General features: G+C 44.4%; 1 protein-coding gene across 2 annotated transcripts in view; it reads left to right on the top strand.

Moving 5' to 3' along the window:
• The window catches only part of MCF2 (MCF.2 cell line derived transforming sequence), a 55,448-nt gene extending 42,256 nt beyond the window's left edge, over positions 1-13,192 (top strand). For both annotated transcript variants that reach the window (XM_051630177.1, XM_051630179.1), the window contains 8 exons: positions 2,810-2,902; positions 3,475-3,553; positions 4,071-4,134; positions 4,870-4,976; positions 5,053-5,165; positions 5,450-5,562; positions 6,983-7,083; positions 11,251-13,192. In XM_051630177.1, coding sequence (XP_051486137.1) covers positions 2,810-2,902; positions 3,475-3,553; positions 4,071-4,134; positions 4,870-4,976; positions 5,053-5,165; positions 5,450-5,562; positions 6,983-7,083; positions 11,251-11,291 — 711 coding nt within the window. In that variant the 3' untranslated portion in view covers positions 11,292-13,192. The remainder of the gene's footprint in view (positions 1-2,809; positions 2,903-3,474; positions 3,554-4,070; positions 4,135-4,869; positions 4,977-5,052; positions 5,166-5,449; positions 5,563-6,982; positions 7,084-11,250) is intronic.
• Positions 13,193-14,073: the final 881 nt, after the last annotated feature.

Raw genomic sequence — 14,073 nt, 5'->3', positions numbered from 1 at the left:
AGTGCCATGCCCGGGAAAGGCTGTTGGTTGTAATGAGCTGTGAGGATTCCTGTAGCTGAAGCAGCACCTTGAAGAGCCCACAGACTCAGAGTCACATGTGTGATGGCATCTGCCAGGGAAATGGTGCAGTTGAAAGTCTCAGGGATGAGAGACATGCCTTCTTCCCTATACCACTTTCCAGGAGTGGGGACAAGGCTTTGGCAGGCTCTAACTGCAGCTAAAACTGCAATTACCAGATGAAGAGAGTTAGCCTGTGGCAAAGTATGAGGGACATAAACAACCATCTCAAGCCTATAAATACAAACTATTACCAATAAAAATCCCAAACTGCTCCTCTAAAAGAGCCCTTCTGGCATACTGTATGTGATGAGCACTTAGAGCATCAGCATTTTGTCCCAGTACTCTGTCTTGGCTTTCTTGATAAATAAAACCCCAATATGGGTATATCTTAGAATGGAAAAAATTGGCACATGGAGGCAGAGCCTTTGGGCCCAGATGCTGCAGGTCCCTGATCTCAGCAGGGTCTGGGGAGAGCGATGCCACAAGCAGTCAGAAAGACATGTAATAGTAGATAAGTCTGTTCAGCTCCAGTGCACGTTACAAATTGTCTATTAAAAGCAAGTCCCAGGCCATATGTTTCAGTATTTAAATGTTTTTTTCCCAAACAGCATCATTTTCTTTCTGGACAGCTTGTTTTCCCTGGGGTACTTGTTTTGCCATACGTGCTTTTGAAAGAACTGAAGAGGTGGTGTGGGGAAAAGCTGCTTGGAGGAGAAAATCCTGCCCTCGGGAGGCCAGGCAATGCAGCCCAGGGTTTTCCTGTGCCTGGAGAGGGCTCATTTTCCAGTTGTTTGGGTTGCCACACTGAGAGGTTGGGGTTAGAGAATCCATGGATGCTGCAGGGTTACAGCTGCATGCATCCGTTTCCAGAATTGCTGTCCTGAGAGTGAAATCATGTTTCTGGAGGTTGGCATTCATTTGATTCATGATAGTATCAGGAAATTAGTTTTCTTTGCAAGGATGTTTTCTGGGGATTCAGGATTAAAGCAGGCTGTTGTGTAGAAGCTGTGTAACTGGGCAGCTGTAAAACAAACAAAAGAAAGCCCTCAGGATATTATTTTACACACTATGTAAAATATCCGGTGGTAAATACCTTTTCAGCTGAGATTCAGAAACTTGGAGGATGCAGGTTCATAAATCACTGCAATGCCAAGTAAATCAGTCTGCCTGGTACTGCTGTAGAAGGTGATGCAGATGAACACCAGCCCAGAGCTTTGCACTCACCCACCTCGTCTGCATTGCAGTGAACCAACAGCTGAGGGACAATAAATCCTGGTCAGGGGGGAGGACAAAAAATTTCAAAATCCCCTAATATGAACGAACACACCTTCAATATGTCTATTCCTGGCACTTTTCTTCACATCCTCATAGTAGATCATCTAAAATGTCTTAAGATCTTGTTACCTGTGCAGTTTTGTAGGAGCTTCCATAGAAATTGCCATGCTAAACAAGATGCACAGAACTGGGAACTGCAGTGAGCAGATGAAGTGCTCTCTAGGCTGCCCTTTCCAACAGCTTGCAGAATCTTTTAAAAAAGTTTGTTTTAAGTTTTCATAAAGTCAGAATGGAGCCTCATCCGACTTTCTAAGCCCAGTTTTTCCTGAGGCTGTTCATAGTCCCTGCAAATAGGCACCAACATTTGAAAAAGCAATGGAACAGAAGGTTTGCAAAGGTGACCTAATCTGTAAATCCTCATAGTTTTTCAGACAAAAAGCTCTGACGATGCACATAATAACAAAGAGGAGCAGCAATGTTAAACAGATGCTCTTTCTAAGGCCTTGTTTGTATTTATACTGGATTTTTCTAATCCAGCCGTGAATAATTAATGATAGATGATACCATTATTATTAGATCTGTTTAAAAACATGAGAGTGGGATAGTTTAGCTATTTCTGACCATCCATTACTCAGTGAGAAATTGCTAGCAAACTGTGCTTTAGGTGAGAAGATGGTTTATGCACTATCAAGTATTAAAGCATTTTTCAGCTTTAAAGCATGTTCAGCAGGTGGCTCAGAGGTCTCTGGTTCCTGTAGAGTTTCTTGGTCTCTAATCATGGTTTGAGCTACTGATTTGGCTGGGTCACATTGTATAGATCCTGAATTTATAGCCAACTTATCAGAAGTGGTCTGTGATAACAGGTACCTGGGCACAGCAGCATTCAGCCACGTCTAACCTGGAGTCTGTGTCCTTCCTCAGAGCCAGGTTTATGGCAGCTCAGGCTGTATATCCAAAAATTAACCCTTCTTTTGGAAACCTTGGGATGAGGGAAACCTCAGCTACCAAAAGATGTTACGTTGAAATTCCTAAAGAGCAAAGGGCTCCCCAAATGGGTTTTAAAGACTGCAGAAAGAACAAAACACAGAATTCCATGAGTAAATAAAGAACGATATGGCAAAAATAATGTATGTAGAAAAATAACACCCCATGCATTTGTAAAGCTTCATAAACCTCATCTGAGAAATTTCATACTGAAAGAGGTATGAGATGACTTTTCAATTAGCTCCACTGATTCCCAAATGAAAAGTCCCCTAAGGTCCATTGATTAGTCTCAGAAAGCTTTTACAAATGCAGCAAACTGGGGGGATAAGTCAGATAATGTCTTTCAGTTGCTACTGAAATGAAAGTTGGTAAAATGTGTCGAACTGGGTGAAAACAGGTTTGTTGAACGTGCTGTAAAACATCTGGGATTCATAGGCAAGAGGAAAGGATTTGTCTTATGTTTAATTATTTTGTTCTTTTGGATTTGCAGATGAATGCAGTTGGAATAACTGAGAATGTGAAAGGAGACCATCGGAAATTTGAAATCTGGTATAGTGGGCGGGAAGAGGTCTATGTTGTGCAGGTTGGTAGCTTTGAAAGTCTAGATATGCCTACATCCTCAGAGCAGGGTTAAGGAAGTGTCATCCATTGATCTTAACGGGGTTATCAGACACGTGACTTGCATTTCTTCTTCTTTGCCCATGTCAGTGTTCACAGGCCTGTCCCAGTGGCTGGTCATTAGTGTCCAGGTCAGAACTGTGAGAGTCCTCTTTAAGTGGGGACAGAATTGCTTCTTGGAGATAGAGCCTTTTATTCCAGATGAAATCACAAATGGACCAGTAGTTTTACTGTGCTGAATAGCTGATGTGAATTGAGCAGGGAGATGGGCCTCATGCTTTAATGGACACAGGCCACGTGTGCTCCTCTACAATTAGATGTCAGAACTGCTCGCAGAGCAAAGGCTTGACCCTATGGCCATGCAGTCTTTTGAGTCACTTACGAAATAGTAACCTGATTGGCCTGATTGCTTCCTGAAAGAAGCTTTGGATAAAAGGGGATTGTAAGTTAATGACGGCATAGAAAAGTAAGGTTTTATTAATACATTGTAGTGGATGATTCTTACTTCAAAGTTCAGATGGTTTTCTCTTCTTCCAGGCCCAAACAGTAGATCTGAAGATGGCGTGGTTGAATGAAATAAGAAAAATCTTGTTCAAGCAGCAGGAGCTTATAAAAGGTACATTTGCCCAGTATCTCTGTGGCATTCACTCTGCAGCAGAGCCTTTCTTATTTTCACATTGATAATCTTCAAATCCAGTAATTCTCACCAAAAAAATGATTTCAGAGAAGCCTTGTAGCAAAATACTGGAGTGAGGCCTTACATTACAGGGGAATAACAAAACCTAGAGTGGTAAAGGCCAGGTGCTTGTATGAAGATTAATTATAGAAGCACTTTTTTTTTGGCATTACCTTAGGGATTATTTAATGTTTATTATCATAGGCTTAATTCAACAAGATACACAGCAGATGCCTAGTTTTAAGTGTATTAGTGGCATGCTCACTGTTGGGTTTGTACTAACATGCTATCTTAGTCATAACTAAATCTGTGCTTTCTGAGAGTCCCTGGGCCTGCTTTTCTCTGAATAGAAATAATTAGGCATGGTACAAAAGGTCTAACTTTAAAAATAATGCTTAAAGTGTGACATTGCTAATGAAATAAATGGTTTCTAAGCTGATGTTTGCCCTCCTTGCAGTGGAGAAGCAGCAGCCCAGCTCGTGCACGGACCCGCTCCCACTCTCCTCCCAGCTGAGTGACAGGTGAGCCCCAGGAGCCCGACCAGGGGCTCTGGCTGGTACCTCCCATCACTGGCATCTGGTGCCTTCTGGCATGTCCTGGCTCTCTGCTGTTCCCCCCACCCCATTTTTCTCTGAGACCTCTGGGCCGGGACTGGAGGAACGTGCTGCTGCTCCTCCCGTGGTGGCGGTGGGCTGGGGTCTGTAAGGGCACCCTCAAGCCATCTCCTGGCAGCATCATCCCAGCTGCAGCTCCTCTGCAAATGGAGACAGAGATCAAAGATGGTGCTCAAATTCAGGGGAGGACATACTGTAGCAACTTTATTTCCCATCCCAAAAAATGTAAACCAGGCACTGAAGCCCTTAACCTTTATAGAAACATACATTAGAAGGAGTCACATGGAAAAGATATGGGGTAATGGGTACAAGTTACTCCAGGGGAGATTCTGTTTGGACACAAGAGGAAGATTTTTCACAGTGAGATCAATCAGGCATTGGAATAATCTCCTGAGGGAAGTGGTTGATTCCCCAGCACTGGAGACTTAAAAGATTCAGCCGAGCCACCTTGTCTATGCAAAATGCTTTTGCCAAGCAAGGTTGGGCCAGATGATTCTTGAGGGCCATTGCAACCTGTTATTCTATAATTAAAAAGTACCATTATTTTTTGTGACCCCCTTTTACCAAACCTTGTGGACTTTGCATTCATTCACAAAGTAAAACTAAACCTGATTTTTCTAATTATTTGTTTGAATCATTCAGAAAGCAGCAGAGAGCCTCCATAAGCTCAGAAGAGAACGACTCCGAGCGCACCAGCCCGGTGATGCTGGACAGTGGGCTCCCGTCCCCCCAGAACAAGCCCCACAGAAGTAAGGACCCTTCCCCATCTGGGAGCACTTGGTGGGTGCTGGGGTACCCCCAGTCTGAGCTCACACTGTCTTGCAGGCTGGCCGGGAATGTCACAATCCCTGGAAATCTGCGAGGGGCTGGAGGAGTGGTCGGGTAACCAGTACCTCTCCAACTGCTCGGACACTGAGGAGGAGGATGGGAACCAGCTGGTTAGTAGACAGGTGCAATAGTCCCAGAGCTCAGGGTGCTGCTGGTTTTGGTCATCTCACTTTGTTTTGCTTCGCTGGAGAATGGATGTATCTTGTCCATGTTTCTCAGATTTTCCAGTAACTCAGTTTTAGGGAATGAAGAGATGTCTCAACCACAGTTTCTTAAAATAATTGTAATTAAAGTAGCTGATAGGGATCTTGTCATGTTCCCTGCAGCAGTCAGAAATAACAGCTGCATGATATGAAATGTAGCTAAAGAAGATAATTTTTTTTCTTACTACCAGTCTCCAGGAAAATACAAAGCCCTTGCTGACTGCAAGAGGAGAGGATCAGAGGACCTGCTGGTGAAAAATGGGGATGAAATTCAGCTTTTGCATGAAGATGGTGAGGGACAGTGGTAGGTATTTTAGGATTATTTTGCCTTATCTCTCAGAGCCTGCAAGGCAGTCGGGTGCAGCCTCGCTTGCCTGGTGAGACGCTCCTTGCAGCTTCTGGTTAAGTTTCAGACTATTCTAGAAAGGCAAAGAATTCATTCCCTTGCCAAGACTAGAAGCCACATGCACTGCCTTGGCCTGGGAAAACACGTCAGGACTTCCCTTGCCATGGATGTCTGGGCCAGCTGTGTTTTACCAGCATCACAGCCCCTCTTGACAGGCTCTTCCCACTTCAGATGATGCTTCAAGTGAGAGCCATTCACCCATCCCAGCTCAGCTGCTGGCTTTGCTCCTCTGGGCTTATTAACAGCAATATTGAGTAATTGTGAAACATTTTCTTCCCTCAAACAGCTGGATGAGTGTTAACTGGTTAATGGCTGCAGACCATCTTTGTGTTGTATTTAAAGCTCTGGCTTGCAAGCTAACACTCCATAGCTGATTCTCTCCTGGGGTTCTCCTTTTTAGAGCTGGGAGCATTGCCTGGGAAATCCCCATGCCCAGCTTCCTGCTGGGTCGTCTCACTCAGAGGGCAGTGTGCCCTCTTCTGATTTTTGCAGCAATTTGGCAGAGATTTGTGGCTTGCCTTTCCTTTCCAGAGTGATTTCTGACTAGCTCTTCCCAGCCCAGGGGGCTCAATAGGAGAGTGCACAGTGCTCTAAAGCCTGGTTTGGGATACAGGAAGGGTGGTATCAGCAGGAACCTGGATCAGATTTGTCAGGCACTAGCCTCTAAATGCACAGACACAAATTCCCTGAGCAGGATTCCTGGCCGATATCTACAGCCCTTGTGTTTCAAGGGAAATCCAGTTTGTTGTTAGCTAAAGCAGCTCAGTTCTGCTCGACACTCACCAGCTCTCACTCCTGTTTCAGCCAGTGCTGGGTGGAGATTTCTTGCACCAAACTTCTTTGTCAAAGCAAATTTCACTGCATGAGTGAAACAGAGGAATGTCATTTATGAGTATGACTATTTCCAGCTGCCTACATCTTGGCTGAATTTACTCAGAGTACCCTGACTAAATTAATCCTACCAGTCTAGCTTAGTAGCAGAGGACTGAGGAAGGTAATTGCCCTCAGCTCCATCGGTGGTCAATGGAGGGAAACCAGCATGTCTCAGGCAGGATAACTCATGCTCCAGAGAGTCCTGTTCCTCTCCATTGACTACAGGGTCACCATGGCAGCTGTGCCCCCAGTGTAGGTTTTTTAATTAGGTTCTTAAATTTAGGTAGGGAGAACTATTTAAAAGTGTGCCCAGCTCCTGTTAAAATGCTTCCCTGGTTTGAACAAACTGTTGGTTGCACCAGTTGTGCAGTTGTGTAGAGTGTGCCTGTATCAAACTGCTCCTGGCTTGGTTTGTTTCTTTTACTAATACTGTTGTCATTCAAAGGTTGGTGAAAAACCTAAACAGAAGAAAAGAAGGCTGGATTCCTGTCCACAGTCTGCAGATAGTAGTTGGTGACTGCAGATTTCGGAATGCCAAAGTTGCAGGTATCATATAACAGGCCTAGCAGAAATATCTCATAACTCCAATCAGGTCTTTTAAGCCATTTGCATTACTCTTGATGTACTAAATCTGGCTGCACATGCCTCTGCAGGAAAAAAAAAAAAAAGAAAGCAACTCCAAAAAGCCTGCAAAAGTAGTAAATTAAGCTTTTTTTTTTTTTTTTTTTTCATTTGTTAACACCTTAGAACATTTCTGTGACTTTAGGTGTTAGTAAATTAAAACCAAGCATTGAGAAATGTAGATTCCTTTGCAAGAGCACTGGGTGGAAGATCGGGGGAGAAGAGATGGAGGCTGATCAGGGATTCCTGTGACTGGTTTGCCTACTTGCTGCTGTAGCTCACACCCTGGGGGAACAGGAGGTACCTAGGCCAAATAATCCCCTGCTGCAAAAGTCATCGAGGCCTGACCCCCAGCACTCTGAAGGCAACACTTCATTTCTGCAGCCTCCCTCTTGCCCTCCTTGCTACCAGCTTGTTCATCCATCCGTAGAATAAAATAGATAAACAGGTTACCCTGTTTCTGTAGAAGGCTTCTAGTCTCAAAATTCATATTTCTCATTTTCTAGCCATAATTGTACATAGAAATAGAGAAGCATAACAGATGATACAAGAAAATGCCTTAAGAGCAGCCTGTCACCCTTGCTGCGTGTGCAGCATCACCGCTCCACGCGTTGCCTCATCACCATGCTGTCCACTGGAAAAAGGAAACCAGGGTTTGGGATGGGAACAGCTCAGGAAACCCACTTAGATGTAGTCCATTAAAAATAATAATAAAAAAAATAGGTCAGTTAGGCCCATATGAAACAAATTTTCCAAAAAGATTTCTTTTAAAATGCTTCCCTTTAGTCAAAAATTGAGTGTTTTGATGAACATGAAGGAAACATTCTGAAAGGCTTAAAATTCCAGTTAGGTCTTGATGGTTTTCCAGTATGTTTCAGTGAAGTCCTTCCTCTATGGGATGGTGTATTTTTATCCCCTTTGTTGCAGGGGGTAGCTCACAGTGGGCTGAGGGGGTTCCCCTCGGCATGCTCCCGCTCTGGAGCACCATGTGTTGTCTTCTCAGCAGGTCTGGTTATCACATCTCCCTGGGTCCTGGGCCACAGCCTGTGCAGGAGGTTTCTCCAGCCATAAATACATCCTGAATACAGGGTGGCAGCAAACTTTGAACACTGGTTTGCTTTGTCAGTCGTCATATCCCCCAAAGCCCAGAGGCTGCAGCTCCGGGCTAGTTTATAAAGTTGCTGAGTACAAATTAAGAAGTTAAAAAAAGAACTGGAGAAGAGGAGGCTCCAGGGGGACTTTAGAGTGGCCTTCCAGTACTTGAAGAGGCTGCAGGAAAGCTGAGGAGGGACTTTTTACAAGGGCTTGTGGTGATAGAATGAGGGGTGATGACTTTTAAATGGAAGAGGGGAGATTTAGGTTAGACATGAGGAAGAAATTATTCACTGTGAGGGTGGTGAGACGTGGGCCCAGGTTGCCCAGAGAAGCTCTGGATGCCCCATCCCTGGAAGTGTTCAAGGCCAGGTTGGATGGAGTTTGGAGCAACCTGGCTAAGTGAGAGGTTTCCCTGCCCATGTCAGGGGTTGGAACTAGATGATCTTTAAGGTCCCTTCCAACCCAATCCAGCCTTTGATTCTATGAACTTCACAAGGTGAAACATCAGACAGCTCCTCCTGTTAGTCTCACCCCACTGCCCAGATGCTCTGCAGTTGTGTTGCCGAGGTCTGGTCACAGCACTGAGGCTCTGTTTGCCCAGCTCAGATTAACTCCATTCTCTCTCCTTGCTGATCATGTGTGCATTCTCTAGGCATGGTTCTAATTTTACATGCACTCCAGGCAATCCCGTAGGATGATGTAGGATGTTTTCTTGCTATTTCATAGGGCTATTCCTAGAGCTTTTCAGTGATGTGTCCTTAGAACCATAATGTACATGCACACTGAAAACTGATTTTCAAACAGTACCTTTGCATGTAGCAATTTCCTTTCCTCTCTGGACTGGTCATTCTTTACTGCAAGTGACTTTGTAGCAGTTACTGCTCAGGGTTTTGTTCTGGATTGGGCTCTTTTCTGCTGCTTCAGAAGATGGAGCTCTTGCTCCAAGTCAGTAGAGGGAGAAGTAGGCAGCCAAGCTTGTAAAGTAGAGGCAGGAAGGAGCACTGAAACCCTCAAATATTATTAGCTGCTTCTGCTGAAATGCTGTTTTTCATGTAAGCAGGGTAAATTTGATCAACACATTGTGGGGTCCCCCTGCTTTCTTCCAAATAGCTATATTCTTTCTGCTATGCAAACCTATGGTGGATTTTTTTACGTGTGCCACAGAAATAGTTTCATATCACAGCTGATAACACACAGATCTCAAAATGGAGAAGGTTTGGGGAGAACTCTACTGAGAAGAAACAATATTTAGAAAACAGCTACTAGTGAGATTTACCCATGTGTTGCTAGTTTAAGCTGCCTTGCTAAAGTGTTCAGACTGGTCAACTGACTTGACTTGTAAATGAATTAAGATTCTTTCTTCACTGCCCTTGTGCAAGACACGCACCTGGGGGCAGGTGAGGGGTGCAGTGTTATAATCCCAACTCCTTTCACAGTGGGGCAGGAGACAAAACATTTTTGCAACTTCCCTGGTTGCAAACATGCCAAAGATCATGATTTACAGCGGAGACAGTGTCTATGTCAGAGAAGAAAAAGGCATCTCTCCTCTCAGCTGGGCTGCAGCACCCGTGTCACAGCAAAGGGAGGGCAGAGGTGGCAGAAATGAGGGCCTTGCTGTAACCCAAAGCAGATGCCTGATTTGTTTTCACTTCAGTGACCCGGTGTTCATGTCCAGCAGCGCTGCAGCCTTCCGTCTTAGCGAGGTTGAGCTCTGTCCTTCCTCTTCTTTTCTCACAGCAGTGATAAACAGATGCAAGCAGATGGAAACATGCTGTTCACTCCCAAGTTGCCACATCAGAGCAAAATGAGGCCAAAGCCTTTTCAGTTTTTTTCACCTGACCTTTACAAGCTGGACAGAGAGAAGGGCAGGTTTCCGATTTCCACTCACTGGGTGGAAGTTGCATGACACCGATTTCTTTTAGGGGGAGCATGAAATAAAGTGGCCTGAATAAAAAAGGAATTCAAGTGAAAAATGGAAGCAGTGATAAATGCCTTTACTTGTAAGATTATATATATAAAGGAACATTGATACGGTTCCCAAGTTCTTTTAAACATCTAAGAAGCTGCCCACAGAATTTGACTGGAGCCCAAAGGCAATTGGAGCAGGCACAGAAGGATGCTCTGTGCCAGGGCGGGCACAGGCAGCTGCTTGGTTTAAGGAGGATGGAGGCTCCTGTTCCACACGCCAGACCCTCTCCTAGTTCATTTTAGCACTCCACTTGCCAAATTATCACTTCCAAGCCTTAAGGGGATCCCCTGTGTGTGCTCTTCATGCAATAAAGCTGAGCAAAGTTTCCCCCGCTGGTAGTGCCTGAAGGACTGAGCTTGCCTGTCCTCTGCTCCTGCTGGCCAGGGTGGTGGGCATCATCCTCTTGACTGTGGTGAGCTTGAAACAACGCTTTACATGGCTCCCTAGGCCACAGGGCTGGAATTTGCCTGATAGACTATTATTTGTGATGGAGCTCTTGCAGGCTGGCATAAGCATGTTAGCTGAAATGCTCAAGTTTTGTGTCAGTTCTGTTTCAAATGCCACTGGTAGTTTTGCAGATGTAGCAGAGCTGTTTGCACTATTGCTCATGCACTTTAATGATTGCAGCCACAGGCTTTCCTATTTATGCAGGGTCCATTAAGATAACGTTGATTTCTTTTTGGCCTTTGAAAGGTGAAGCAGGGTCTCCATGTACAACCTAGGATGGCAGCCAGCTTGGCAGAACAGCTCTTTTGTGATGCTATAGAAAACTATTTTGAGCCTAGAGAAGATAGCAGCTGGCTGTGCTGTGATAATCAAGTGATAGATGGTAGAAATGAGTCAAACCCTGTGGTCCTGCCTTAGACAAGGCTCTCACTGAAGTTAGTGGGAGTTCAGCTTTTAGGGAGAACTGCAGGAGTGCACTTACACTTTTTTTGTTTTATACAAATGTTACATGATTACAGGGAACTATGTATTTCTCGGAATAAGATGCTTTAATATTAACATCATTCTTCATTACTTTATAGATGCTGCCCTGTGTAACACAAGAAAGTTTAGTTCCCCTTGAATTAAGGGTGAACTAGTAGCATCCTATTTTCGATGCTCTTTGGAAGCTTTCAACTAAGTGTTACAGAGAAATAGCACAATAGTTGGAGTTGTCCTGTACTATTCATCACATTCACAGACCTCCACAGCCTCATCTGCACTGAACGGGACCGGGGTCCTAAACAGCCTCTCATAATCATAAAGGAAGCCATTCTCTGCTCTTTCTTTTATTTCTCCTGTGGAAAGTACAGTATTTTATTAATTTTACCTGCTGTTTTTCCATGACATCCATCATGTTTCATCAGAGAAGTACACTACAGTTTCCTGACACTTTGTTTAGATGCTTGAAATTTCCTCTACAGGTTGAAGGCTTTACCTACTTATTAGCTGACAGCTGTTGAAGTTGCAGATAAAAGAGTTTTGGTAAACCAAAAAAAAAAAAATCAAAAATCAAACCAAAAACCCTAAACCGAACAAAGAAGCTGTTTGTCCTGCTTAATTAATTTGATGAATGGATTTTTCTTAAATATCTACTTCAGCTATGTGAATGTAATGGTCTGTAAGAGCATCATCTGGCTGACTCACATGTGAAGATGCAATAACACCAACAATCCTCTTTTTTGCACTTAGGGTCTGGCTCCAGCCCATTGCAGTCAGACCCAATGACTTCAGTGAGGTTTGGATCAGGTCAAACTGACAACTCAGGGTTGTCACCAATCACTTAGGGTCCCAAAGTGCCCCAAGGCTGAAACCTGTATCTAGCAAGTGTTGAAGTTTACATTAATTGTATGTACTTTTGGAACACGTGCCATAAATCAAAGTTAAATGTCCATGTTTGCACTAAGGATGTTCTTGTGATAAGACTGTACTTTTCAGCATCTTTAACAATAATGTATCTTGAATTTTTGAGAAAGAAGAAAGAATATTGAGCACTCATAATTTAATTTTGTGTTTCTTTGTCTAGTTTTGCTTTTGTAGAACATAGGTACAGGTGGTTTGACTATGAAGCAGATGTGTGCAAAGAGCATCTGTGTGGAGAACAGGGTCAGTAGAGTGCATGCAGTAGTGAGTTTGTCCCGTCAAGATGAAACGTTTTATGCCGTGGACCTTTATGGAGGGACCTTTATGATCTGACTTGGATTTGTGAACCATGGATTCTTAGGCACAGCCCCAAGTTGTTAAGTTAAAACATGCTAAGGCTGTTGTGTGTTTTTGGTGGCCGCTTTTGTACGGAGGAGTGGTTGAACTTCTGGATGGCTGTGATTGCCCTGGGGTTCCACAGTGCTGGACACTTCTCCAGTTTGGGTGGCTGGTGTTCCAGGTAACCCCCATATACCCTCAAAAATGTGACCAGCTGGGTCTGAACTGAGCAACCCAGAAAGATCCCAGTGTTCTCCAGCCACTGGCAATCACAGCAGAGAGGTTTTAAGTCACTGAAGGTTATTTCCATCCAGTTTAAAATGGGCCCCAATGCATTTGCTAGGTGGAAAGGTAGGAGTCTCTCAAGTTACTGTCGGGGCTGTTTCTAGTGGTAACAATTGTGGTAACAGTACACATTTTGAGGTACAGCTGTAAATACTTGTCTCAAACATAGCACACATTGCATATTAAATGGTTTTAATCTTTTTTGTCTTCCATAGTTTTAAATCTAGGCTTTTATTAATTTATGAGGTTGATAAGTTCTGCAAATCTGAATGTACAGTCTGAGATTTTTAACATTTGAAACTTTGCACACGACGTGGTATGTTACCTTAAGTATGCTGTTGAACTAGGCTCTTCATGTATATGTTATTATACATTACAGTAGAGAATTTTCTCTTGACTGCAAGTTTAAATGAACTATATTGTATATGTACCTGTAAAAAATGTGTTAAATCTATATTTAAAGATTAAAAACTTGTTAAATAAATGCATATGAGAGTATGCAGTTCTGTCCAAAGACATCTCTGCTAGAGAAAAAAGATTTGTTTGATTTAATTTCTTTGGAACAAGCCACCCTTTTTACATGCATTTTGATTTTAAAATAAGCAGTGGCAGATGATCCGATTAGCTTCCTGCTGGATGTTGTGGCAAGGAAATTGGGAGAGGCACCTCAGCCCTCATACTGACGTCTGAAATAGCAGCTCTTGAAGTCCTGCCCTGGCTCAGGGTGTCTCCATCCCCAGCCTCTGGGGTCCTGCATCCCAGCAGCAGGCAGCACAGCTTGGAGGGATCTCCAGGCTGGGGACTGAGCTGTGTGTGGGTACACAGGAACCCTCCTGCAGGTGGGGAGGGGGGACAGGTGGTCTTGGGGGCTCCTGTCAGTCAGCAGGAGGGAGGAGACCCTGTCACTGGGGTTTGGCCTCTGGGGACATGCTGTGGTCCTGCACGTGTTGCCTGCACATGAGCTGCCCATGCCCGGCATCACTGGGTGTGGTTCCCAAAAGCCATGCTGTTTCCCTGTAGAAAACACCCCTCGAGTTTTCTGTGGATGGAGGAATGAGATGAACCAGCACTGATCAGTGCTAAACCTCCTTTTCTCTGGGATTACTCCCTCCCCTCAAGGTTGGGAACCAAACTAAGCCCATTTGAGACAGCCTGGCCCAGGAGCTCTGCCTGGCATGGCCGTCCCTGGGATGCCATGTCCCCTCTGCCTGGGTGCCAGCACCCACCCCAGGCATGGGACAGGCACCTTCCTGCAAGGTTTTCCCCACCTGCTCAGTCCTGACACGGGGGTGTCACTCTCTACCTGAGCACAGGGGACATGCCCCAAGCTCATTTGGGGAGAGCAATACTCCATCTCCATCACCACCAGCAGCACCCAT

The sequence above is a fragment of the Apus apus genome, chromosome 12 (genome assembly GCF_020740795.1).
Source record: "Apus apus isolate bApuApu2 chromosome 12, bApuApu2.pri.cur, whole genome shotgun sequence".
Taxonomy (NCBI): Eukaryota; Metazoa; Chordata; class Aves; order Apodiformes; family Apodidae; genus Apus; species Apus apus.
The sequence above is the reverse complement of the archived record's forward strand: the minus strand, read 5'-3'. Positions and strand labels throughout refer to the sequence as shown.